General features: G+C 46.2%; 2 protein-coding genes across 6 annotated transcripts in view; one reads left to right on the top strand and one right to left on the bottom strand.

The window, feature by feature from the left end:
• The window catches only part of LOC123769723 (matrix-remodeling-associated protein 5-like), a 254,948-nt gene that overhangs the window by 107,617 nt on the left and 119,814 nt on the right, over positions 1-27,517 (bottom strand). Inside the window, exon 3 of one of the 5 annotated variants that reach the window (XM_069324422.1) lies at positions 18,842-18,943. The exons of the other annotated variants lie outside the window; for them this stretch is intronic. The gene's annotated coding sequence lies outside the window, so the exon portion shown is untranslated. The remainder of the gene's footprint in view (positions 1-18,841; positions 18,944-27,517) is intronic. 5 annotated transcript variants of the gene reach the window in all.
• LOC138364763 (DNA-directed RNA polymerase II subunit RPB1-like) lies at positions 397-21,796 on the top strand. Its single transcript, XM_069324733.1, has 3 exons — positions 397-487; positions 711-1,020; positions 21,118-21,796. Exons 1-3 carry the CDS (start codon positions 397-399, stop codon positions 21,794-21,796), a joined length of 1,080 nt encoding a protein of 359 aa, XP_069180834.1.

Below are 27,517 nucleotides of genomic sequence, written 5' to 3'. Positions count from 1 at the left end.
CGTGTGTAAACTACTATAGTGTGAGAATATTTACTCATTCGGGCTATTACATTCCACACAGTTAAATATGTTCTTTCCAATTTCAGTTTACAAAACCGTGAAGTGTCCTTATTGCTCACCTGCCCCGCGAGGAGGTCATCGCCGGAATGAAACTTCACATAAACGTAGGTAGCATATAAAAAATATACTTCTCGTATCTGTATTTCATCCCGTTGCAAGCGAACACACATGCATAATAAACATATTTTTCCCCATTCACCCGTGCTGAATATCATTTGTTCCATTTCAGGTTAAAATCCCTACCTCAATCGACGGAGGGAACAGATAGACGCCATCGAGTCTATACCACATCACTCCCACACTGAGCTAAGGAGAGCAGATCTCACTCGCGGGCAGATGGGGGGCTACGAGACCATATCGCGCCCAGTTAGCACAATATTACGGATTCATACCCACTCACCTGCTCAGCCCCTTCACCAGGACATAAGTAAGTTAATACTGTCTTATTTCAGTCTATTTCCTAAACATATTATTTCCCACTAGTCTGTTCCCTCACCTCATAATATATATATAAATATATATATATATATATATATATATATATATATATATATATATATATATATATATATATATGCTTTCATTCTTTCTAGAGATATATATGCTTTCATTCTTTATAGAGATAATATGTTTTTCTTTTTTTTTTACAGACGACACACCGCTGTGCAGAGATTTGGCATCCAGCAGCGCTGAGAGCAGCGGCAGTGACACAGCAGAGCGGACATTACCCACATCCGGCTCTCACCCCTCACTCACCGGGAGGGGAGAGCTCGTTCACGCGCTCACTCAACCCCCCCGTTCCTCCCCCAGCCCCATACCCCAATCAATCAGCGACAGCTACGACAGCAGCAGCAGCAGCAGCATCAGCAGCAGCAGTGGTGAGAACAGTACCATTAACATCAGCATCACAGACAGTGACTCAGACGACAGCTCAGCAGAGCGTGACCTTGACTCGCAAGCGTCTGTCAATTCGGACTGCTTAGCACCGTCTGGCGTAATAGCTGACCGTGCATTCTCCCCCATTCATTTCGGAGGGGGAGGGCTATCACCACCCCCCACCCCTCCTAGCCCTCTTCCATCACCCCCACCACCTCTCTCTCCCTCTCCTCCACCTGCCCTAGAAATTCAACCTCAGCTGCTGGATCGAATTGATAACTATAACGGCAGTTATGTTCGGCTTTCATTCTCCATACCAGAACATGTTAACACCTCCCCAGGACTCTATCTGAGAACATACAGGGATTTTTTCCTTAATGAGATACGCGCCCTTTTCTCCCCACAACACCCATTCCTCCTAATTTACCCAGACGTCACTCTAATTGTGCGGAATTTAAATGTACAACATGACGGGGAGGATAATCTATTGGATCCTATAAATAACGACGGCTTTCCCATACGAGGTGAGGGGCGAAGAATTACTCTAGAGGAAGTAGAAACTCTTATTGATTTTTGGGCTGACGAATTGACCGGGAAAATATCCCAGTACCGGGAAGCGAGGGAGGGGTCCAATGTCTTGGTTGAGCGGCTCACCGGGTTTTACATTAACTGTGGTCAGATTGAACATCCGATAAGATTAGGCTCGCATGTAGACTATCCTGAAGGCTTGCGTGGAAAGCAGTTGGTTTTCAATCCAGAGGGAGAGGTGGATATTTGCCTTATGCAGTGTGTTGCAGCTTATAAATGTTTAGCTAAGGGGATGCGACTAGGTAATATTCGCGCTAGATCTGTGAATGCTAGTTGGTGTCTCAGACACATTAATTGGCCAGCTGATGTCAATTCTGCAGTAACATTCGAGGATATTCACAAGGTAGAGAAAATGAATAAAGTCAGTATATTCATCTATTCACTAGAAAGAGATGAAAACGCTAGACGACAACGACACTACATTACACTAGCTAGGAAGGGAAGAGGGGGATATACAGATGTCATACCATTGCTGATGTTGGAAGCTCAACACTTAGTATTAATTAAGGATTTTAACCAATATGTACGTAATATGCGCAGCAATCCAGATCGCATCCCAAGTCATCACAGCTTCTGTCATTGTTGTTTGATATCACTCCCAGCAGATAGCATGCAGAGTCATGAAAGTACATGCAAAGTACATCAGACTCTCAAATTCTACCCACCAGAGAGGAAGATTACTTTCCGTAACTATGGACGGGGATATGGTCCTAGTCACATGTGCTTTTATGACTTTGAGTGCATGTTAGACCGCTCGAACCCTAAGGGAATGATAGAAACACGTCACAACGCAGTGGCGTATGCGTACATCATCATTGACAGACGTATGAATATTGTTGAGAAAGATACTTATTTGGGTAAAGATGCGGTCAATCACTTTGTAACCACGCTAGAAGCGTCATGGGCTAGAATCAAGAAGGGGTTAGTATCCTATGAACTTCACATGTCTCAGCAACAACAGGCACTATTTGAGACAAAAACAGCCTGTGAACTCTGTGATGAACCTTTTAACGGGGAAGATGTAATCAAAGTCCGTCATCACGACCACACAGTAAGATTCCACAATTATCAATCAGCTTACTGTGATAGATGTAATTTGCAATGTATAAATTCATACAAGTTCCTATACACATTTTCACACAACACTTCCTATGATTTAGGAGTAATCCTAAACGAGATGAGAGATAGACCAGGGAGTGAAATAGATATATTAGCTAAGGATGGATTTAAATTTATGAAAGTTGATGTGAACAACTTAAGATTTTTGGATAGTTTAGCCCTTCTCAACGGCTCGCTAGGAAGAATAGCCAAGGATCACATCGATAGTGGGAAACCTACCACATTCACTTTGGCTATGTTAAAAGGGGTAAATAAAGCGGCCATCCCAAAACTACTCAAGGGTAAACAATCATTCTGCTATGATTATTTATCCTCTATGTCTGTGTTAGATGAACCACACCTTCCTTCTCGCGATAAGTTTTACAATACACTAAAAGACGAAGAGTTGTCAGAAACAGATTATAAACAAGCCTTAGAAATTTTTGATTTGGCTAAATGTCATAACATAGGGTGAGTATCTACTCCTTTACCTCAAAGTGGACACAGGTTTGCTAGCTGATGTGTTCACAGTCTGGCGAGACACCATGCTTGCTCTCTACAAATTAGACATTTCACACTACATTTCTTTACCCTCATTTGCTTGGGATGCGTTCTTGCTTAAATCGAAAGTTGAACTTGATGTTGTGTCAGACCCATTGTTATATGATTTACTTCGTCGGAATCTCCGAGGTGGGTTCACCAGTGTAACGAGACAGTACACGAATGTGGAGAACAGTCACACAGGCTTAGATCTAGGGGAAGATAGTAGCTACATCATTTACTTAGATTTTAATAGTCTTTACGGGGCGTGTATGACTGAACTGCTCCCTCGTGGGGGGATTCGGAAACTGACACACAATGAGCGTGACGTGCTGCTGGAGCAAGGCTTGGAGAATATCCCATGTGACGGGTCCAAGGGATATTGGGTGTTGTGTGATACACTGCAGGTCCGACCTGAGGTAGCTAGGTATACAGATGAACTGCTCCTTGTTCTTTCACATACGTGCATTACTGAGGAACACATTTCACCCTACAGTAAGAATATTCTTACAGAAGAAAGTCGTGGGCTGCCTAAAAACAACACTAAATTAATTGCTTCTCACCTTCCTCAGAAAGACTACCTCCTTAGTCTGGACTTGTTACAGTTACTCATGCGCATTGGATTAGAAGTAGCTAAAGTTCATGACATCTACGAATCCGAGCAGGAGAGTTACCTTAAAGACTTCATTGAAACCAATGTTCGTGAACGTGCCAGTACCAAATGCGCGATAAAAAAAAAGGCTTTCAAACTCGTATCAAACTCTATATATGGAAAGAGTCTCACAGATGTATCTAAATATGGGAAAAAAACACTATTTGGTCACAGATCGTAGTCATTTTCTGAAACATGCTCGAAACCCGTTCTTCAAGCGGAGTCTTTTGTTAAGTAAGGATCGTGTGATATGTACTATCAAGCAGAAGTCTCTCCTAGTCAACACTCCTATGTATCTGGGTTATCATATACTTCAAATTGCTAAGAGGCGACTCTATGAGTTCTGGTATGATGTTGTCAAACCTGCGTATGGGGATAAAGCGAGTCTGTTATATACAGACACATACTCTTTCATCATTAAACTGGACTGTCAGGATGTGTTTGAAGAGTTGAATGTCTCCTCTCTTCGACTGTATGGATTTTAGTAATTTTAATGACACACATCCATCCTACTCTAAAGCGCGAGAAGGTGAACTAGGATTGCTCAAGTCTGAAATAGGCTCTAAGATTATTAACCAGTTAATTGCTCTCAGACCTAAAACATATTCGTTCACCACACATGATTGGGAGCACACTTGTAAGTGTAAGGGCGTGCCATACCATCTACAAGAGAAACTCTCACATGACTCATTTCAACACACTCTTGAAACAAACACTTCAATCAGGTATGTGTCGAGATCTATACGCAACGTGCAAGGAAAGATTTGTACATGTCGCAGTACCTGCAGAGGTTTGTCAGCATTTGACGATAAACGCTACATTTTAAGCCCCACACAGTCCCTAGCGTATGGTCATCCTGATATTCCCAATAACAATGATGATGAGATGGACGTAGAAGTGAGAGAGGAGGAGGAGATGGAAGAAGTGATTATGGAGGAGGAGGAAGTAGAGCAAGCACAGAGACTCTACCCAATATTCCGTCCCTGGAGCAAACGCGATGCTACAGCTCAGAAACTATTCAACCCTCGCTAGATTTTATGTTGTACAATTGTTAGGTAGTATTAAGATGGATGGCCCATATGACTAGAACTATTTATACTAAATGAATAGGATGTTTAATATTATTGTTTGTGAACTGTAAGAACTATGTTTAGTTTTAAAATAGGATGTTTAATATTAATGTTTGTGAACTAAAAGAACTATGTTTAGTTTAAAAAATGTTGTTGCTGTACATAAAATATGTGAATAAACACCTGTAAATGTCTATGTTTGTATAAATACCACCTCAGTTCCTTAGTTTTTAGCAGTCTTAACGAAGCATTAATCATGGACAGTTCCTATGATATAATCCAGGAGGAACATCTATATATTTTCAGAGAACCATCTCGTGTTATTATTGCTGGTTATTCAAACAGCGGAAAATCCTACTTGTGCAGTAAACTTGCAAGGAAGTATCAACACAAGTTCTCCTCAATAATCATATGCGGAGGAGGTTACTCTGAATTACGAACAGATCCACAAATTAAAGGGAAGCTGATCGAGCATTCAACCATTATTGATCCTGTGGAAGAGCGAGTAGATAATGACTCTCATATCTTAGTAATCTATGATGACCTTTTTACAGAGTCTGCGAATTCAAAAATCGAATCAGACATGTTTACTAGGGGCCGACATTTCATGGTTTCCGTCATATTGATTACTCAAAATATATTTTTTCCTGGTAAATATTCGAGGAATATTAGTTTAAATGCTTCTCATTTCATATTGGTTAAATCGCGAGACCTGTCACAAATTGAAACACTCGGACGACAAATATTTGGGAAAGTGGATTCAAAGAAATTTGTAGAGTTATATAAGCAAGTTATTAGCCAACCCTACGGCTATTTGCTAGTAGATCTGGGCTCGAACACTCCATCTACGATAACATTACGCGGTAATATTGTTCACGAACCGCCCTATGAGATAGTTTACCAATGGTGAGCAAGAAAGATGTACTGGAACGAGTATATAACGACCCCTCATCTAGCGGGGGCTTGGAGGGGTACAGAGATTGTATAAGGCCGCCAAATTAATTAACTCTAGCCGATGTAATGGACTATCTGAAAAGCTCTGACTCCTATACGTTGCATTATTTACAACCACATAAATTCCCTCGGCGTCGGGTGTTAAGCCCTAAACCACGACTATTTCAAGCTATAGACTTGGCCGAGATGAGTTTATTGGACAAACATAATGACGGAGTGAAATATTTACTCGTATGTGTAGATATTTTCTCCAGGTATGCCCAAGTAGTACCCCTACGAGCCAAGGATGGGAAAAGTACCAGTAAAGCTCTAGCTTTAATTCTAGATTCACCTCATTCTCAGGGAGTGCGCAAAATTAATTCTGATCGAGGTGGAGAATTTTATAACGCCACTATGAAAAAAATGCTGGCAGCAAGGAAAGTACAGTTATATAGTGTATTTTCTCAGGAGACTAAAGCTTCAATCGCTGAGCGGTTCATACGTACTTTAAAAGGTAAACTTTACAAGTTTATGACGGCGCGCAACACTTTAAAATACATGCAGGCTCTACCAGATATTGTGAAAACATATAATTTAACCCCACACAGAGGATTGAAGGGGAAGACACCTGCGGAGGTGCACGCTCTATCCTCGCCCAGCGAACACGCCAAACAATTTGATTTAATGTATAAAAGCCCAAGCAAATTCAAAGAGGGCTGTCATTCCTCGATTGAGTGTTGGTGATACAGTACGCATCACTCTATCTGATCGCATTTCCAAGTTTAAGAAAGGGTTTAAGCAACAGAACACCCGAGAGATCTTTACAGTTACACGTATTGATCGGAGACAATACATCCCTTTATACTTTCTAAAAGATCTGAATGGGGAAGAAATTGATGGTGGCTTCTATAAACAAGAATTAACACCAACACATTTGCCTCAAACCTTTAATATTGAGAAGGTATTGGGACAACGCAGAGTCTCTGGCAAACTCCAGTATAAAGTTAGGTACGCAGGTTATGATCGATCATTCGATCAATGGATTGATGCTGCTGAGATATTACATTTATAATGAAAAAGCCCTTAGTTTATAAATACAAGGAATTGATCCAACTATTATCAAAACTTTAGTATTCCTCGAGAAAACAGTTGATTGAAAAATTGAAGAAACCACATATAAATTGTTTATCAGAAATTTTTAATAACTTTTAAAAAAAAAAATTGCCCGTGCCTGACAAGGTCGTTAAAAAGTTGAAAAAAATATAAATTGCTTATTCGGTCGCTAGCCTGTAAGAAACCTTCTGTGTCAACTAAGAAACGGATATTAACCAGCAAACGAGGAGGCAGTATTTTATCCATTATTTTACCAATTGCAGCTAGTTTATTTACACGGTTGTTCAGTAAGTAAGTAAAATGAAAGCCTTTTATCTCGTACCACGTAAAATAGTGGACAACCGGAAAGCTACACACAGCCCTGCTTACCCCACTGTGAAAGCTGTTGCTCAACATCTTACTGTCAAACCACCACCTTCTCCTCAGTTGCATACCAACCCTTCCATAAAACATTTAATAGATTTGAAGTTGAAAGTGCGAGATCATGAATATGCAAGATCCTTGCTAAACCATTATGATGCTACTGGAATCGTTCGTTGGGATCTGAATGGAAATGTATTGGCTCCAGTATCTGGCATACATATAATTAATGACATTATACATAAAATGACTGTGCTTAAATCTGTTTTTTTACCGGATAAACTCCCCATTGCTCAACTGTTTTTCACACTAACATCTACATCACGAGATTTATTCCGTAATACTACGGCAAGCAGTCAAGTGTATGAGCCTCCATCTGTTAAGAGAAAGGCAACTGTCAAGATTGATCCTCACAGTAAAAGGAATGCTTCCTGGATCGTATATTAACAGGTGAGTGTATATAAATGAGCGTGTAATGTGTAGATGGCTTTACTAGGCAAAAAGCAGTCTAAGGAGACAGAGCGATGGACACTCACGAGATATACGCCACTAGCGTATCAGTTACGCATTTATTCCCCAATAACATCCCCGCATCTTTCCAAAATCGATTGTTTAACCAGCTAGAATTAGATCCCCGGAGGAGTTATGAAATGTGTCTACAAAAATTACTCCTCCCCACTTCACATTACGTTATTAAGCGTGATAATCCTGAGGCATATATACGTGTAGGCGTTACGTATGAGAAAGTGGATGAGGGGAAATACATGCATTCAAAGCATTTATTATCATCTGATGTTTTAGCCGGAACTATAAAAGAAATAAATACCACGATAAATACAGAAATAGAGGTCATATTTTCAAGTAGTGCTAAACTGAGTATTTTAGGAAAGTCATTAAAACAATTTTCAGCTAAATATGGAACGCATTTTATTAAATATGATTCTTCCTCCAATCGAAACAAGTTCACTACTGTGATTAGTGATGAGAATATTAGCTCTGCAACGGGGCATAAAAACATCAGTAGAGTTACATTATCATTTGGAACCGCTTTTGGGAAAGTGTTGGGCATAGTTCCAGAAATAGAATATGACATATTCGCAAAACGTCAGTATGCCTCGAGTGTAGTTAACACATGTCTATTCCCGCCAATGCCTAGAAGAGGAGTTGATATTCTGTGTGTTTATTGCGATAGAATCTCTTCTACTAGATATGGAAACCAGTCTCTAAATATTTTAGATGTAATCTCCCTAAATGGAAGTGATAACAGCAACAATAAAAAACTATATGTGCGTCTTAACACTAACATGATAGACAGCGTCAGCATCACTATTAGGGATCAAGATGGTAACCCAATACATTTTGATGAACGTGGGTGTACCATAGCAGTCTTGCATGTACGCCCCGTTGCAGGAGGTATATAACACCAACGCTTTCCCACCACTCCTCATTCGTCTCAAACAAGCGGAGAAATGCGTGTCCACTTTATTCCCCCCTCTGTTGAGGAATTATACATTCTGTTAACCCCTCCTAGAGGTGGTGGGACTGATGATATACGGATTTTCAACAGCAGTAGACGTTATACGCGAGGAGGAGGAATATTTTCCTTTTTAAGCGGGATAGCGCGTCGAGCAGCGCCCTTTATCATGAGGACTCTGGCCCTGGCTGCGCTTAGCTTGGGGCAGAACGTACTAGACGACATTAATAATGACAAACAAACTTTCAAACAATCTCTTAAGAAACGCGGAATTGAAACATTGAAAGGAGTAGGGAAGCAAATGATAGGTGGAAGAGTGCAGAAAAAGAATAAACAAACAAAAAAATTAGTAAACATCAAACGTTTTACTAAAGCGAAATATAATGATGTGTTGTCATAACTTCTCACTCGGTTGGTGTTGTCTAAAGCGCGAACATGGCCGGATATAACGCTCTGGGCCTCCAGGTGCCATTAGAACACTATACAGCTGCTGTTAGTGAAGCCTTTCCTAAAGTATTTTCCCCTCGATTGGTAGAATCAACAATTGCCAGCAGACAAACGGTGGATGTATTACCTGTGAATTCTGGGGTCAATAATAAGTTTACAGACACTTATCTGGAATTCATCATCAAGGGAGTGAATGGTCAACTGGTGGATTTATCATCTATAGCTTTGGAGTTGTCTATTGATCTAACCGAAGAAGATGGAATAACTCCTTTAGGAGACGCTAAAAACGTTTCGTTGGTGAATGGATTATCGCAAACTCTATTCAAATCCGCTATTGTGTATTTAAACGAAACAGTAGTTGAAACCAGCTCATTATTCTCATTCTGGTCATACGTAAAGTTATTATCTACGATTTCTGGGTGTAAGGCTAACCGCTATGATAAACTGTCACAGTTTTTTAACCGAGTCGATCCTGGTAAAATTGAAGCTGGTTATTTCACTAACGCCTCGGCTGGTGAGAAGCAGCGGATGACTGATATGAAAACGAGTGGCGTGAATACTTGTTTTAAACTAATGCTGGATGTCACATCAGTTAGTGAATACGTTTTGGATAATGTGGACATCAGGGTGCGGCTCGAACTTCAACCTGATAAGTGGCTTATACTCAGCGATAATGAACACGCCAATTTTAAATACAATATCAAGTCTACATGTCTATGGGTGGATCGGGTATTGCCATACCCTGAAGGATTAGTAGCTGTTAATAAAGCCATGGTGCAGAACAACTCTCCTATTACGTATACTTTTAATAAAACTTTATACAAAATGTATATATTGGGCACAGGTCAGCGCTCGATAACAATGGACCAGCCGTGGGGAACTGTTATACCAGAACATTTATATATGATCATCCTTGATATGGAGGCAGTGTCTGGTGCATATAATCGCAACCCACTTTATTTGGAAAACTGCGAGCTTAGTAAAGTATTAATATCGCAGAATAGCACTAATATTGTCAATATTGGGTGCGACTTCCCTCATAACTGCGCCAAGTTGTATTACACCGCATTACAAGCCTTAGGCTTCGATAAAGACAATATATTATCTTATGACACATATGTGAATGGTGGAACCATACTGGCCTTTAATTTACAACCTGAGGATATAGATGACACCATCCCAATTGAAAAAAGTGGTAATCTGCGGATCGCTTTGGAATTTAAACGCGGTGTGGCTAGAAATAAAGTCATTCTAGTTTATGGGTCTACAACAGGTGTGATTAGCATTAACGCGGATCGTCGCGTTATTTGCAATACGCGAGGATAAAATACTAATATGAATTGTTTGGAAATAAATGAGGCTATCAGAAGTAATTTAGGTGATATGGTAGACTATCTAGGATGTTTCCTAGCTGATGACGTAATGAAAATACTGACAAAAATACATAAAAAGAGACCTGTGGTGTTCATAATCAACACTCTGGAGTCTGATTCTCGTAATAAAATGGGGCATTGGATAACATTCTATGTAAATAAGGATGAAGGTAGAAGCGAGATTGTTATACTAGACAGCTATGCCAATCCTGCAATAGGATCTTATTCAAGATATTTCGAAGAGTTTATGTCTTACTTCCAAGACTATACCCTATATATTATGAAGAAAAGGATTCAATCCTTGAATAGTTACTTCTGTGGGAATTACGCCGTTTATTTTGCATATCATTTTTGCAGACTAGGCTTAGAGGCCGCCCTGCTTCACTTTGATGAAGCATTTAAATATGGTCAATTTCGCAAGAATGATGAAAAAGTGTTGAAATTCAATTACGCTCAGATGAAAATGCCTGTGTGTAAGCAAACATTCTGCTTAAACGGTAGTGATGCTGAGTGTGAAACGCTGTGTGACGAAGTTGGCTAGGATGATAGTGCGGTGAGTAATACTTTATGTTAGGATTGAATGATGAACATAATAATGTCTGTATTTATGTTTACAACATTGACAACAACAACAAAACTTATAACCTTTTCCCCTTTCTACAGATTGACTGATTGACTAGCATGCCGGGAAGGTTCGTTGGAGTGGATGAATGACTCCCAATCGGTCTGTCTACTACCTAAACCCGTTCTACAGATTGGCTGGTTGACTAGCGTGGTGGGAAGGTTCGATGGACTGAATGAAAGCCTTTCTCCATCTGTCTGCTAGCTAAACCACTGTTACGGCCCTCTCGGGACGCAACGGGGTTCTCACTGATGTTGTTAGAGGAAGATATCTGTATCCGTTCCCAAGCCAGTAGTGGCTATCAAGGGATGAGATCCGTGACGCAAGTAACTTAAAGGGAGTAGGGAAAGAAAGTTAAGAACTTAATATTATAATTAACACCATCACCTATTAAATATATAAAAATCAAACGTGCACAGGGGGAGGGTATTAACACTATACAAGGGGATTAATCCATCATCGTGGTCTTCTGCTGAAGACGCTGGTGCCACACCACTTTCGGTGCCGATTCCTTGGTGCTTTCTTCGTGGCCTCAAGACGTGTCCTCTGAGAATGCCGAGCCTACCCGGGCCACAGGTCAGCCAAAACGCAGGTCCACTGGGGGCACCGTCGTGGAGGCCGTCAACCACACGTCCAGCAGGTCTGCTGGCAGGTACTGAGCCACCAAGGCTGGTACGGCCACTCCACGAACGATATAAGAGGTACGCCCTTGACAGGAGTCTCATGTGATATCACCAATCACCCTCCTGTCCTCAATACCCCAGTGGATTATCGTCTCCAACCGTCGGTCCCGGGTAAATCCTTTCACTGCCACTCCACTGGCAGGCTTAACACACCACAGTGTTCTTCCGGGGGGACGACGTCACAACAGCTGCAGCAAACTTCACAGTATGGAGACTGGCTGCCTCGGGTAGACTGACTCCACTCTCAACACAGCGGTCCCAGGTCGGCTCTGTAAGCAGACACGTCATCAATAACAGGGGCACTAAAACACCACACTTACGGGCTTGGGCGCAAACACCTGACGTATCCAGTCCATAGATGGCGCTGTCGTCGGAGCACCACCTCACCAGAGGTCAGGAGCGGCTGTGTTGTGAGCTGCACAGGACTGGAAACTGGCCCTTGTGGCCGATATTCGTCGTCCTCATCCGGTGTCGTCGTTCGTTTGGCGGGGGTTTCGGGAGCTGACCCACAGATGGCGTAGTTGTTACTGCTCCTTGCTCGGACGCTGGATCCGGGTTCGTAACACCTCCCCACCAAAAAGAATTTGGTTTGGGGTTCTATAAAAAACACAAACCGAATTAGCAGGGCGACACAACTCCAAATGGACTTACTTATACTATGAACTGGAGTGATGAGGCTGTCTTGTCCACAGAACTTTTCTACTGAGAAACCCTGGCACAAAGGGAGCTTGAAAATGGCAGACGATGACCTGCCTGACGTAATCTTCCACGTCTCCACTGCGATGTCAAGCAGGGGCATTATCTCACCTCTCTCGAGTACGGAATGGTTTCGATACGATCTGGGGTGACTCGACACTTCTTTATGTCGTGGCACCGATGATGGCTGACCACAGACAGCATTTCTGGTGCCGGTCCGATGGTCCCTCAGGGAGACAGGAACCTGGAATACAAGGGTCTGATAATTCAGAGTGATAGCGACAGCGGGTAAAACAATACTTACAGCATACTCTACTAGGTCCACACCTAGTCCCAACGGGGCTGTTCGTACGTCGCAGATGGCATTCGCTCTGCCACCGTCAGGTCGACCAACGTTCCGCATAACGCTGTGTTGAGGCTCAGCAATCACGCGGGGGGTGTCCACCTGTCGGAAACAGTCACTCATATTATCACATGTCGTACCTCCCGTATCAACCATCACCTTCCAGGTCCCTTCTTCAACTGCAACACTTGCAGTACAAATCTCCAATCCCTGGGACCTTTTCACGATGTTCAGGGGAGCCATCATTCGTCGGGTCGTCCACCGGTCCTCACTGAGAACACTGGGAACACATATGAGCATCAAACAAAATATCGCTAAGAAACATGGGGCCAATTGAGGGATAAGCTTCCTGAACTTGTCATGTCCATAGCCGGCTACATCCACAAGCCTGGCTTGGACCGAAGAGGGCACTAGACCTTTTGAACACACCTCACATACCTCTGACGTCTGGGGAATCTCTGGCTGGTTCACTACACGCTGCAACTTGCCATACCGCAAGCACACCTCAGCCTTCGCTCCAGACTCGTTGGTATCCGTGGGTGTCTGCACACAAGGCCTCTTTTCTAGCTCAGGTACTTCTGCCATCGTAACCTCACGTTCCTTGTCGAGAGAAGAATCAGGAGACACTGCTAGATAACTGTCGATCTGCGGGGGAGAGGACACATTAGACTTGTTCAAATCCGGGTCTGTCTTTACCTGGACATTACCATTGCCTGTAGACACCTCAGACTTTGATGTTCTGGCCGACTCGTCCGCTATCTTGGGATTGGTGCTCCAATCGGTCACCAAGTCGTTGGCTAGTACTACGTCAATCCCAGCCACAGGGAGGGTATCGACTACTGCCAACTCACACGTGCCGCTGAAATAAGGCGAGTCAAGATGTACTGGCACTAAGGGGGCGATGCACTGCGTCCTAGGAAACCCAACCAGGACAACCGTTTGTCGCCCATCCACACTTACTCCCTCGGGTAACGAGCTCTTCACGATCAGGGACTGGGCTGCTCCACTATCTCTGAGCACTACAATTGATCTACCAGTATGATCACTCGTTACATACCCGGTTGAAGTGTGAGGGGCCAACAAACTTGGTCCTTCTTGCGTCGTCGTAGACTGGTTTCCTGCTGGTGGTGTAACACAGCTCATCATCATCACCTCCCTACGTGCGCTGCCACCTCTTCTGCCTCGGCACCTAGCAGCTATGTGCCCTTTCTGCCCACAAGTCCAGCACACCATATTCCTCCTCGGGCTCCGGTGTTTCGGACTGCTAGGACTTGTTCTTCGGGGGCTACTTGGGGGCGTCTTCTTAGCACTTCGTGGGACGGGAGTCTCTTCATCGTCCTGAGGTCTGTCAAACCGGCGCTGGTAATTCCTCGGGACGTACTTAGCAGACGGCCTATGAGTCAGGATATACTCTTCAGCCATGGTGGCTGCTGCACTCAAGGTCTCCACCTGCTGTTCCTCTAAGTACGTCTTGAGGTCTCCAGATAAACAATCCTTGAAGTCCTCGAGCAGAATCAGCTGCTCGAGGTCTGCCTTGGTCTCCACCTTCCGAGAGGCACACCATTCTTGGAAAAGTCGCTCCTTGATCGTGGCGAACTCGGTGAAAGTGTGCTCTGAGGTCTTCTTCAGGTTTCTGAACTTTTGCCTATATGCCTCAGGTACCAATTGGTACGCCATGAGCACCACTTTCTTCACCTTGTCATAATCGCTGGAGTCGTCAAGGGATAACGTAGAGTAGGCGATTTGGGCCTTCCCAGTCAAGACTGACTGTATCATGATGGCCCAATTCTCCCTTGGCCACTCCAAAGAGGCAGCGACTTTCTCGAAGGCTGCAAAGAATTTTGACACTTCCTTCTCATGGAATTTGGGGACCATTTTGATGTTGCGTACCGGATCGAAGCTACTGGTGTCCGTTGTTTGCCTCCGACCACCGCCTAATCGCAAAACTTCTAGTTCATGTTGTCTCTCTCTTTCCTCTTTGTCTTGTCGTTCTTGCCTGTCTCGTTCTTCTCTCTCTCTTTCTCGTTCTTCCCTCTCTCGCTCTTGTTCTTCTCTCTCTCGTCTCTCTTCTCTTTCTCGTTCTTCTCTCTCTCTCGCTTCTCTTCTCTTTCTTGTTCTTCTCTTTCTCGCTTCTCTTCTCTTTCTCGTTCTTCTCTTTCTCGCTTCTCTTCTCTTTCTCGTTCTTCTCTTCTTTCTTCTCTTTCTAATTCTAAACGCCTCATCGCCAATTCTTTTTCTTTCATCTCCATTTCTTTATCTTTTAATTCTCGTTCTATTTCTAACTTCTTCCATTCAATTTCTCGATTGATTTCCAAGGCACGCATCTTGACAGTTAGGAAGCTGATATTAAGCTCACCTGCATCGCTGTCAACGTCGCTGCCCTTATCTTCCTTTTCCGTGGAAGCTATGTCTGCACTTTCCTTTGTACTAGGAGTCTCGCCTTCCTGTTTCTCTTCTGCCTTCAGGTGCCGGTGTACCTTGGACAAGATCTCCACACGGGAATCACTGGCACGGATCTTTATCTCCCGGTAGGCGCTCACTAGTACAAGCTCTGGTTTACTCAGATATTTTAATCTGGCAAGACAATCTTCTCTGTTCAGAAAAGCCTGAACCTCGTCCAGATCATCGATGGTAGCTTTGTCTGCCATTGTCACAGATGGAACACTTAGCACTTAACACACCGCTTGCTCGTTAGCACTTAACGCACCGAGCACTGTTCTACGTCAATATTGCACTTTAACGCACCAAACTCTGCACTTGCCAATATTGCACGTAATCACTCCGGGAACCGCACTACCCAATATTGCACTGAGTCCAAGCGAACACTTCGCTCTTCAATATTACACTGAATCACTGAGCACCGCACTAGTCAATATTGCACTTAATCGCTTAATCACAGCGAGCACCACACTGCACAATATCGCACTTAGTCACTCTGAGCACCGCACAGGACGTATAACGTCACAATCGTCACACACAGGGGGAATTATATACAGGGATTACGCCACTTCACCACCCCTGTCAAACATACTTAACAAGGGGACGGATCCCGCTGGGGATGCCAATTATGTTACGGCCCTCTCGGGACGCAACGGGGTTCTCACTCTGATGTTGTTAGAGGAAGATATCTGTATCCGTTCCCAAGCCAGTAGTGGCTATCAAGGGATGAGATCCGTGACGCAAGTAACTTAAAGGGAGTAGGGAAAGAAAGTTAAGAACTTAATATTATAATTAACACCATCACCTATTAAATATATAAAAATCAAACGTGCACAGGGGGAGGGTATTAACACTATACAAGGGGATTAATCCATCATCGTGGTCTTCTGCTGAAGACGCTGGTGCCACACCACTTTCGGTGCCGATTCTTTGGTGCTTTCTTCGTGGCCTCAAGACGTGTCCTCTGAGAATGCCGAGCCTACCCGGGCCACAGGTCAGCCAAAACGCAGGTCCACTGGGGGCACCGTCGTGGAGGCCGTCAACCACACGTCCAGCAGGTCTGCTGGCAGGTACTGAGCCACCAAGGCTGGTACGGCCACTCCACGAACGATATAAGAGGTACGCCCTAGACAGGAGTCTCGTGTGATATCACCAATCACCCTCCTGTCCTCAATACCCCAGTGGATTATCGTCTCCAACCGTCGGTCCCGGGTAAATCCTTTCACTGCCACTCCACTGGCAGGCTTAACACACCACAGTGTTCTTCCGGGGGGACGACGTCACAACAGCTGCAGCAAACTTCACAGTATGGAGACTGGCTGCCTCGGGTAGACTGACTCCACTCTCAACACAGCGGTCCCAGGTCGGCTCTGTAAGCAGACACGTCATCAATAACAGGGACACTAAAACACCACACTTACGGGCTTGGGCGCAAACACCTGACGTATCCAGTCCATAGATGGCGCTGTCGTCGGAGCACCACCTCACCAGAGGTCAGGAGCGGCTGTGTTGTGAGCTGCACAGGACTGGAAACAGGCCCTTGTGGCCGATATTCGTCGTCCTCATCCGGTGTCGTCGTTCGTTTGGCGGGGGTTTCGGGAGCTGACCCACAGATGGCGTAGTTGTTACTGCTCCTTGCTCGGACGCTGGATCCGGGTTCGTAACAACCACCAAGAAGAAGTCTTATTATTATTATTATTATTATTATTATCGTTGTAAATCGCTTAAGTGTTTAATAAAAGAAATAAAATTTATATATAATGTGTTTACTTTTCCCTCGTTTATTGCTGTTGCCATGTTGGTCACGTTACGATATAGCTTACACATATTAACAGAAATAATACTAAAAGGGTTTGCACAGAACAATGGTTGATGGTATGGGGAGAGGAGGGGATGAGGGGTGGGAGTGATTGATGGTTGGCAGGTGAGGGTCTGCCGGTGAGGGCCCCCTGCTGGCGGAGTATGATCCTCGCTCCTCCTTAACGAATCCGCAGTAGAGGGGGAGTCGCGGTGGGATGAACATCTCCACTCAACTCTGAAGACATCGAAAAGCCTTTAAGGCAATGGGCCACTTCCGCAAGAGGGTGCTCTCTCTCTCTCTCTTACCCCTCAACACTTACGGCTTCCTGTAGGGGGGAGCTAATGGACGTAAAGGCTTTCCTCTCAGGTATGGGGGTTCTCCTCTCCCTCCCCCTCCCCCTCCCCAAACAACATATCCACTATGTTGGATCCCCTCAACCTCTTCATACCCAAACCCCCGAGGACTAGAACCGCGCGCACCACATTCCTCCGACACGCGTCATAACATCCGGGAAATTCTCCCCAAACCCTTTGTGACTAGAGCGACGCGCTGCGACTACGACGACGCGCACCACCTGGCACCCAACAACATGACTTCCCCTCGTTCCTGACCACATACCATAACACCAGACGCTCACACGCGTCCGAAACGCGCCAAACTTCCAGGAAAATTCCCCCAAACCCTTTAGGACTACGACGACGCGCTGCGACTACGACGACGCACGACACCTGTCCAGCTGGCACTCACGAGTGCCACCTGGGCAGATGGCGCGCGTCGTCGTAGTCCTCAACTTCACTACTACTGACAACTATAGCCTCGCTACTGACAACTATAGCCTTGTTACTGACAACTATAGCCTCGCTACTGACAACAATAGCCTCGATACTGACAACTATAGTCTCGCTACTGACAACTATAGCCTCGCTACTGACAACTATAGCCTCGCTACTGACAGTTGTAGCCTCGCTACTGACAGTTGTAGCCTCGCTACTGACAACTATAGCCTCGCTACTGACAGTTGTAGTCTCGCTACTGACAACTATAGCCTCGCTACTGACAACTATAGTGTAACAAACTAGTTTTGTTGTAAAAAATTATTTAGTATAGATTCTCATAGACATGGGGACCGCGTAGTTGTAATAGGTTGGAGTAAGACGGTACTCGACCTGACTCAGCAGAGAAAGGTCATCCCTCCAGGGATTAAAGGGATGAGTGTTTAAGGATACAAGATGGCTGGTTCTCTGTATTAATGCAACATATAATGAATATTTTCGACAAGATACAGTAATAAATAATTTGGCTTATGTATGTATGTTAGGTTTACATGTATGTAGAATGAAGGTTAAGATCAGGGTTGTATAAAGGCAGAGAAATGACGGCATGTGGGGGGACTTTTTTTGTTCCGGCATGTGGGGGGACTTTTTTTGTTCCGGATGACTCACCATGTCAAGGTCACGCGGCCCAGGGAGTGACCACATTAGTACTTCACAAAGTTCAAATTCAGATCACTAGCCAATATTGTAATTGGAAATAGCCTTTCCCTAAGATGCCTGGTCAATTACCATCAGTTTAATAAGAGTTCAACCATCTGGGTTGTACAGTACACTAGAGATTAGTTGTTCAATTTAAACCCTACTTATTAAATTTATTAAACTTGGGGGAGTAATACTCACTGGCCTCAGTTGTGAGGAGAGCTAGGCGGGAGCAGTGTGGTTTGGAACAGCAACTGAAGAGGTCAACCATTCTCACCTCTCCAAAGATCAGCACCCCATCGGCTGGTTTCGTAGTTAAGGTAAAAGTTGCAGTAGAGTTAGTAGAGTAATCTTATGTCTGCCTCTATAGGAAAGTTCATTTAGGGAGTGATAGATAGGGAGTGTTTCCAATTATTTTATATTTCTTGCTCTTGGTAATAAACTCTGTTAAGATGTTCTCGTTTCGTATTTTTGAGTATTTCCATGAATGATTTTACATATGATGGTCCTTGCCACGTGGTCTCCGCGAGTCTGGGTTTATTTGGGTCGCAAGCCTAGCCCAGTTCAAGAGTTTAATATACCCCTTAATTGGTTTTGTTTGAGTAATTTACACACTTAACGTAAATTCATCCCTCTTTTCCAAGTAATTTGGGGATTAAGCCCCTAAAGGTTTAAGGAATGATTAATTGTTCGAGACCCCGATTAATTGACAGCTTTTGGTTAATGGTCTGGTGGTGGCGGCATATAGAGATCATTGAGTTGGCTAGAAAACCTAGTACGACGTCACGTGGCTGTAGAATCTTAGCCCATCGATCGGCTAACACCACGTGGCGTGGGACTCGGCTGAGAATTACCTCTGGGGTCCCTTGGACGTAAGTTTAAGTAAGTTAATTACAGGCGGGGTAAAGGACAGAGTAGACCTAATACCCGTCCGCGTGTTACAATAGCCTTGCTACTGACAACTATAGTCTCGCTACTGACAGCTATAGCCTCGCTACTGACAGCTATAGTCTCGCTACTGACAACTATAGCCTCGCTACTGACAGCTATAGTCTCGCTACTGACAATTATAACCTCGGTATGACAGCTATAGCCTCGCTACTGAAGCCCTATAACCTCGCTACTGACAACTATAGCCTCGCTACTGACATCTATATCCCCGCTACTGACAATTATAGCCTCGCAACTGAAGCCCTATAACCTCGCTACTGTCAACTATTGCCTCGCTCCTGACAACTATAGCCTCGCTACTGACAACTATAGCCTTGCTACTGACAACTATAGCCTCACTACTGACCCCTTTTGAGCTAGGCGAGCTAGAGTATTTTATATGTTGTGAATATTTCTTCTCATTTTATTATCTAAGTGACAGGACGTTAGGCTAGGAGCCAAAAACTCAATTAGGCATGAGTTGGTGTGTGTGAGCATTAACGTGGTGATGTTAGTGATCCTGGAAGGGTAGTTGGTGTGCAAGGAGCCACCAACGTACTCTGAAACGTCCAGCTAATCGCCTTGCTAGAAGCGTGAGAAAATCACGACGTTCTGACAGCTGGAGTTGTCAGCTGATCGTGCTGCCAGACGCGAGAGGTGTGTGACCGCGCTGGAGGAGTGGACCCAGTCAGCTGACCATGTTGCCAGAAACGTGTCATCGAGAAATGCTGCTGCCAGCGGATGATTCCAACATAGACCTTTCTTTATGCCATTTGTATATGTATATATGTTTTTCTTCAGTAAACTTTTAAACTAACTGAAGGGTTTAAGTGAGCCTCCATTCTTTAGGGTTAGATAGATTATATATTTATGGGACCATTAGTGACAGCTTGCACTGCACGTGACATTGCATCCTTAGCCAAGATAATTAATGAGACGACTAACGTGTTGCTGGGACACGCGTATAAACACCCAGCTGGCGACCTCAAGACAGACCAGATAAAGCAAGAGAAAATGTTCCAGTGTCAGGATAGGTTTAAGTGAGTTATAAGAAGCTTGAACCTCCCCACTCGCTAGGGGTGTACAAGGCCAGCCATTAGTTGACTGGGGGAGCCCAAGGGCGAGCAGTGGCGCCCGGTACTGAGGGGCTAAGACCCGTGGGACGACCCCAACTACAGGTTGGGAGGGGGGTGAACTCTGACATTACTGACAAATATAACCTCGCTACTGACAACAATAGTTCGCTACTGACAACAATAACCTCGCTACTGACAACTATAGCATCGCTACTGACACCTATAGTGTCTCTCCTGACAACTATAACCTCGCTACTGACAACTGTATCCTCGCTACTAACAGCTATAGTCTCGCTACTGACAACTATAGCCTCACTACTGACCTCTATAATCTCTCTACTGACCACTATAACCTCGCTATTAACAACTATAGCCACGATACTGACCACTATAACCCCGCTAGTGACAACTATAACCTCGCTACTGACAACAATAGCTCGCTGCTGACAACTATAGCCTCGCTACCTACAGCTATAGTCTCGCTACTGACAACTATAACCTCGCTACTGACAACTATATCCTCGCTACTAACAGCTATAGTCTCGCTACTGACAACTATAGCCTCACTACTGACATCTATAACCTCTCTACTGACCACTATAACCTCGCTGTTAACAACTATAGCGTCGATACTGACCACTATAACCCCGCTACTGACAACTATAACCCCGCTACGGACAACTATAGCCTCGCTACTGACATCTATAGCCTCGCTACTGACATCTATAACCTCTCTACTGACACCTATAGTGTTTCTCCTGGCAACTATAACCTCGCTACTGACAACTATAACCCCGCTACTGACAACTATAACCCCGCTACTGACAACTATAGCCTCGCTATTGACAACTATAGCCTCGCTACTGACAACTATAACCTCGCTTCTGACAACTATAACCTCGCTACTGACACCTATAGTGTCTATCCTGACAACTATAACCTCGCTACTGACAACTATAACCTCACTTCTGACAACTATAACCTCGCTACTGACAACTATAGCCTCGCTACTGACAACTATAACCTCGCTTCTGACAACTATAACCTCGCTACTGACAACTATAGCCTCACTACTGACATCTATAACCCCGCTACTGACAACTATAGCCTCGCTACTGACAACTATAGCCTCGCTACTGAAGCCCTATAACCTCGCTACTGACAACTATAGCCTCGCTACTGACATCTATATCCCCGCTACTGACAACTATAGCCTCGCTACTGAAGCCCTATAACCTCGCTACTGACAACTATTGCCTCGCTCCTGACAACTATAGCCTCGCTACTGACAACTATAGCCTCGCTACTGACAACTATAGCCTCGCTACTGACAACCATAGCCTCGCTACTGACAACTATAGCCTCACTACTGACAACTATAGCCTCGCTACTGACAACTATAGCCTCGCTACTGACAACCATAGCCTCGCTACTGACAACTATAGCCTCGCTTGTGACAACCATAGCCTCGCTACTGACAACTAAAGCCTCGCTACTGACAACTATAGCCTCGCTACTGACATCTATAACCCCGCTACTGACAACTATAGCCTCGCTACTGACAACTATAGCCTCGCTACTGACAACTATAGCCTCGCTACTGACAACCATAGCCTCGCTACTGACAACTATAGCCTCGCTACTGACAACCATAGCCTCGCTACTGACAACTATAGCCTCGCTACTGACAACTATAGCCTCACTACTGACATCTATAACCCCGCTACTGACAACAATAGCCTCGCTACTGAAGCCCTATACCCTCGCTACTGACAACTATAGCCTCGCTACTGACATCTATATCCCCGCTACTGACAACTATAGCCTCGCAACTGAAGCCCTATAACCTCGCTACTGTCAACTATTGCCTCGCTCCTGACAACTATAGCCTCGCTACTGACAACTATAGCCTTGCTACTGACAACTATAGCCTCGCTACTGACAACCATATCCTCGCTACTGACAACTATAGCCTCGCTACTGACAACCATAGCCTCGTTACTGACAACTATAGCCTCGCTACTGAAAACCATAGCCTCGCTACTGACAACTATTTCCTCGTGACTGACAGCTGTATAGAGACCGCTGACAGCCGTCTGGGGAGACACGATAAAATCAATTTATCAATAAAGGCGTCGCAGTAACTCTAACAGGAAGGCCAGAATTTTTTGCATTCATGAAAAATCCGCATTGAGAGGGATTTCTGTACTAAGGAACGCCATGTAAATATATCACGACCATTGCCGGAAATCCCAAAATACCAAGGAAATGAGATGAATACGTCGCTTTTAAACGAGCCTTGAGGGCAGCCACTCAGAAAATCAGAATGGTCAAAAGGCCTTTTAGAACCAGGTTGGCTCAGAAAAAATTACAATAAAAAATGGATACTAATTTTTTCCTTCCTTGCACCAGCCAGTAAAACTATTTAATGGATTTCAGTTCCATTAATGGTTTTTAATCACGTCTGAAGTGGACTGTGAAGCATTCATATGTTGAGACGGTAATGGAGTCTGACGTGTCAGATGTTGATGAAGTTGAGTGCTTGCAGGTGTTTACATGATGATGTGTGTTGAATACTGACGTCAAGATGGTAAATATGTGGTGATTGATAGACTCTAGACGAGCACGTTGACATTGGAGGTAAGAGAAGGTCCAGACAACTCCCACGTCAATATCATCTTGGCAATAGTCATCATCTAGGCTGAAGTCGTCATCATTAGTCATCAAAACAATCTTGTCACTAGTCAAGCTCATATTGCTGTCGTGTCAATAAGGACCAAGGGGGGGGGGGGGGGGGGTGAGGGCTGGAACACTTCATATACCAAGTCCCAGCCGTGTCAATAAAGTATATGCATTGACTACATGGCCTCTTCTTCCTTACTGACATTACCACGGTCAGGCAGCTGTCTACGGGACTACTGGCAGCTGTCTACGGGACTACAGGCAGCTGTCTACGGGACTACTGGCAGCTGTCTACGGGACTACTGGCAGCTGTCTACGGGACTACAGGCAGCTGTCTACGGGACTACTGGCAGCTGTCTACGGGACTACAGGCAGCTGTCTACGGGACTACAGGCAGCTGTCTACGGGACTACTGGCAGCTGTCTACGGGACTACAGGCAGCTGTCTACGGGACTACAGACAGCTGTCTACGGGACTACTGGCAGCTGTCTACGGGACTACAGGCAGCTGTCTACGGGACTACAGGCAGCTGTCTACGGGACTACAGGCAGCTGTCTACGGGACTACAGGCAGCTGTCTACGGGACCACAGGCAGCTGTCTACGGGACTACAGACAGCTGTCTACGGGACTACAGGCAGCTGTCTGCGGGACTACAGGCAGCTGTCTACGGGACTACAGGCAGCTGTCTGCGGGACTACAGGCAGCTGTCTACGGGACTACAGGCAGCTGTCTACGGGACTACAGGCAGCTGTCTACGGGACTACAGGCAGCTGTCTACGGGACTACAGGCAGCTGTCTACGGGACTACTGGCAGCTGTCTACGGCACTACAGGCAGCTGTCTACGGGACTACAGACAGCTGTCTACGGGACTACAGGCAGCTGTGTATGGGACTACTGGCAGCTGTCTACGGGACTACAGGCAGCTGTCTACGGGACTACAGGCAGCTGTCTACGGGACTACTGGCAGCTGTCTACGGGACTACAGGCAGCTGTCTATGGGACTACTGGCAGCTGTCTACGGGACTACAGGCAGCTGTCTACGGGACTACAGGCAGCTGTCTACGGGACTACAGACAGCTGTCTACGGGACTACTGGTAGTTGTCTACGGGACTACTGGCAGCTGTCTATGAGACTACTGGCAGCTGTCTACGGGAATACAGGCAGCTGTCTACGGGACTACTGGCAGCTGTCTGCGGGACTACTGGCAGCTGTCTATGGGACTACTGGCAGCTGTCTACGGGACTACAGGCAGCTGTCTTCGGGACTACTGGCAGCTGTCTACGGGACTACAGGCAGCTGTCTATGGGACTACTGGCAGCTGTCTACGGGACTACAGGCAGCTGTCTACGGGACTACAGGCAGCTGTGTATGGGACTACAGGCAGCTGTCTATGAGACTACTGGCAGCTGTCTACGGGACTACAGGCAGCTGTCTATGGGACTACAGGCAGCTGTCTACGGGACTACAGGCAGCTGTCTATGGGACTACTGGCAGCTGTCTACGGGACTACAGGCAGCTGTCTACGGGACTACTGGCAGCTGTCTACGGGACTACAGGCAGCTGTCTACGGGACTACAGGCAGCTGTCTACGGGACTACAGGCAGCTGTCTATGGGACTACTGGCAGCTGTCTACGGGACTACAGGCAGCTGTCTACGGGACTACTGGCAGCTGTCTACGGGACTACAGGCAGCTGTCTATGGGACTACTGGCAGCTGTCTACGGGACTACTGGCAGCTGTCTACGGGACTACAGGCAGCTGTCTACGGGACTACAGGCAGCTGTCTATGGGACTACTGGCAGCTGTCTACGGGACTACAGGCAGCTGTCTACGGGACTACAGGCAGCTGTCTATGGGACTACAGGCAGCTGTCTACGGGACTACAGACAGCTGTCTACGGGACTAAAGGCAGCTGTCTATGGGACTACTGGCAGCTGTCTACGGGACTACAGGCAGCTGTCTACGGGACTACAGGCAGCTGTCTATGGGACTACAGACAGCTGTCTATGGGACTACTGGCAGCTGTCTACGGGACTACAGGAAGCTGTCTACGGGACTACAGGCAGCTATCTACGGGACTACAGGCAGCTGTCTACGGGACTACAGGCAGCTGTCTACGTTACTACAGGCAGCTGTCTACGGGACTACAGACAGCTGTCTACGGGACTACAGACAGGTGTCTACGGGACTACAGGCAGCTGTCTACGGGACTACAGACAGCTGTCTACAGGACTACAGGCAGCTGTCTACGGGACTACAGACAGCTGTCTACGGGACTGCAGGCAGCTGTGTATGGGACTACAGGCAGCTGTCTACGGGACTACAGACAGCTGTCTACGGGACTACAGACAGCTGTGTATGGGACTACAGACAGCTGTGTATGGGACTACAGGCAGCTGTCTACGGGACTACAGGCAGCTGTCTATGGGACTACTGGCAGCTGTCTACGGGACTACTGGCAGCTGTCTACGGGACTACAGGCAGCTGTCTACGGGACTACAGGCAGCTGTGTATGGGACTACAGACAGCTGTCTACGGGACTACAGGCAGCTGTCTACGGGACTACAGGCAGCTGTCTGCGGGACTACAGGCAGCTGTCTACGGGACTACAGGCAGCTGTCTACGGGACTACAGGCAGCTGTCTGCGGGACTACAGACAGCTGTCTACGGGACTACAGGCAGCTGTCTACGGGACTACAGGCAGCTGTCTGCGGGACTACAGGCAGCTGTGTATGGGACTACAGGCAGCTGTGTATGGGACTACAGGCAGCTGTCTACGGGACTACAGGCAGCTGTCTACGGGACTACAGACAGCTGTCTACGGGACAACAGGCAGCTGTCTACGGGACTACAGACAGCTGTCTACGGGACTACTGGCAGCTGTCTGCGGGACTACAGGCAGCTGTGTATGGGACTACAGGCAGCTGTGTATGGGACTACAGGCAGCTGTCTACGGGACTACAGGCAGCTGTCTACGGGACTACAGACAGCTGTCTACGGGACAACAGGCAGCTGTTTACGGGACTACAGACAGCTGTCTACGGGACTACTGGCAGCTGTCTACGGGACTACTGGCAGTTGTCTACGGGACTACAGGCAGTTGTCTACGGGACTACAGGCAGCTGTCTACGGGACTACAGGCAGCTGTCTGCGGGACTACAGGCAGCTGTCTACGGGACTACTGGCAGCTGTCTACGGGACTACTGGCAGCTGTCTACGGGACTACAGGCAGCTGTCTACGGGACTACAGGCAGCTGTGTATGGGACTACAGACAGCTGTCTACGGGACAACAGGCAGCTGTCTACGGGACTACAGACAGCTGTCTACGGGACTACAGGCAGCTGTCTACGGGACTACAGGCAGCTGTCTGCGGGACTACAGGCAGCTGTCTACGGGACAACAGGCAGCTGTCTACGGGACTACTGGCAGCTTTCTACGGGACTACAGGCAGCTGTCTACGGGACTACAGACAGCTGTCTGCGGGACTACAGACAGCTGTCTACGGGACAACAGGCAGCTGACTACGGGACTACTGGCAGCTGTCTACGGGACTACAGGCAGCTGTGTATGGGACTACTGGCAGCTGTCTACGGGACTACAGGCAGCTGTGTATGGGACTACTGGCAGCTGTCTACGGGACTACAGGCAGCTGTGTATGGGACTACAGGCAGCTGTCTACGGGACTGCTGGCAGCTGTCTGCGGGACTACAGGCAGCTGTCTCCGGGACTACTGGCAGCTGTCTACGGGACTACAGGCAGCTGTGTATGGGACTACAGGCAGCTGTCTGCGGGACTACAGGCAGCTGTCTACGGGACTACTGGCAGCTGTCTACGGGACTACAGGCAGCTGTGTATGGGACTACTGGCAGCTGTCTACGGGACTACAGGCAGCTGTGTATGGGACTACAGGCAGCTGTCTACGGGACTACTGGCAGCTGTCTACGGGACTACAGGCAGCTGTGTATGGGACTACAGGCAGCTGTCTACGGGACTACAGGCAGCTGTGTATGGGACTACAGGCAGCTGTGTATGGGACTACAGACAGCTGTCTGCGGGACTACAGACAGCTGTCTACGGGACTACTGGCAGCTGTCTACGGGACTACAGGCAGCTGTGTATGGGACTACAGGCAACTGTCTACGGGACTACAGGCAGCTGTCTACGGGACTACAGGCAGCTGTGTAT

Source organism: Procambarus clarkii, chromosome 14, assembly GCF_040958095.1.
Source record: "Procambarus clarkii isolate CNS0578487 chromosome 14, FALCON_Pclarkii_2.0, whole genome shotgun sequence".
NCBI classification, from domain to species: Eukaryota; Metazoa; Arthropoda; class Malacostraca; order Decapoda; family Cambaridae; genus Procambarus; species Procambarus clarkii.
This window is presented reverse-complemented; position numbering and strand designations above follow the sequence as displayed.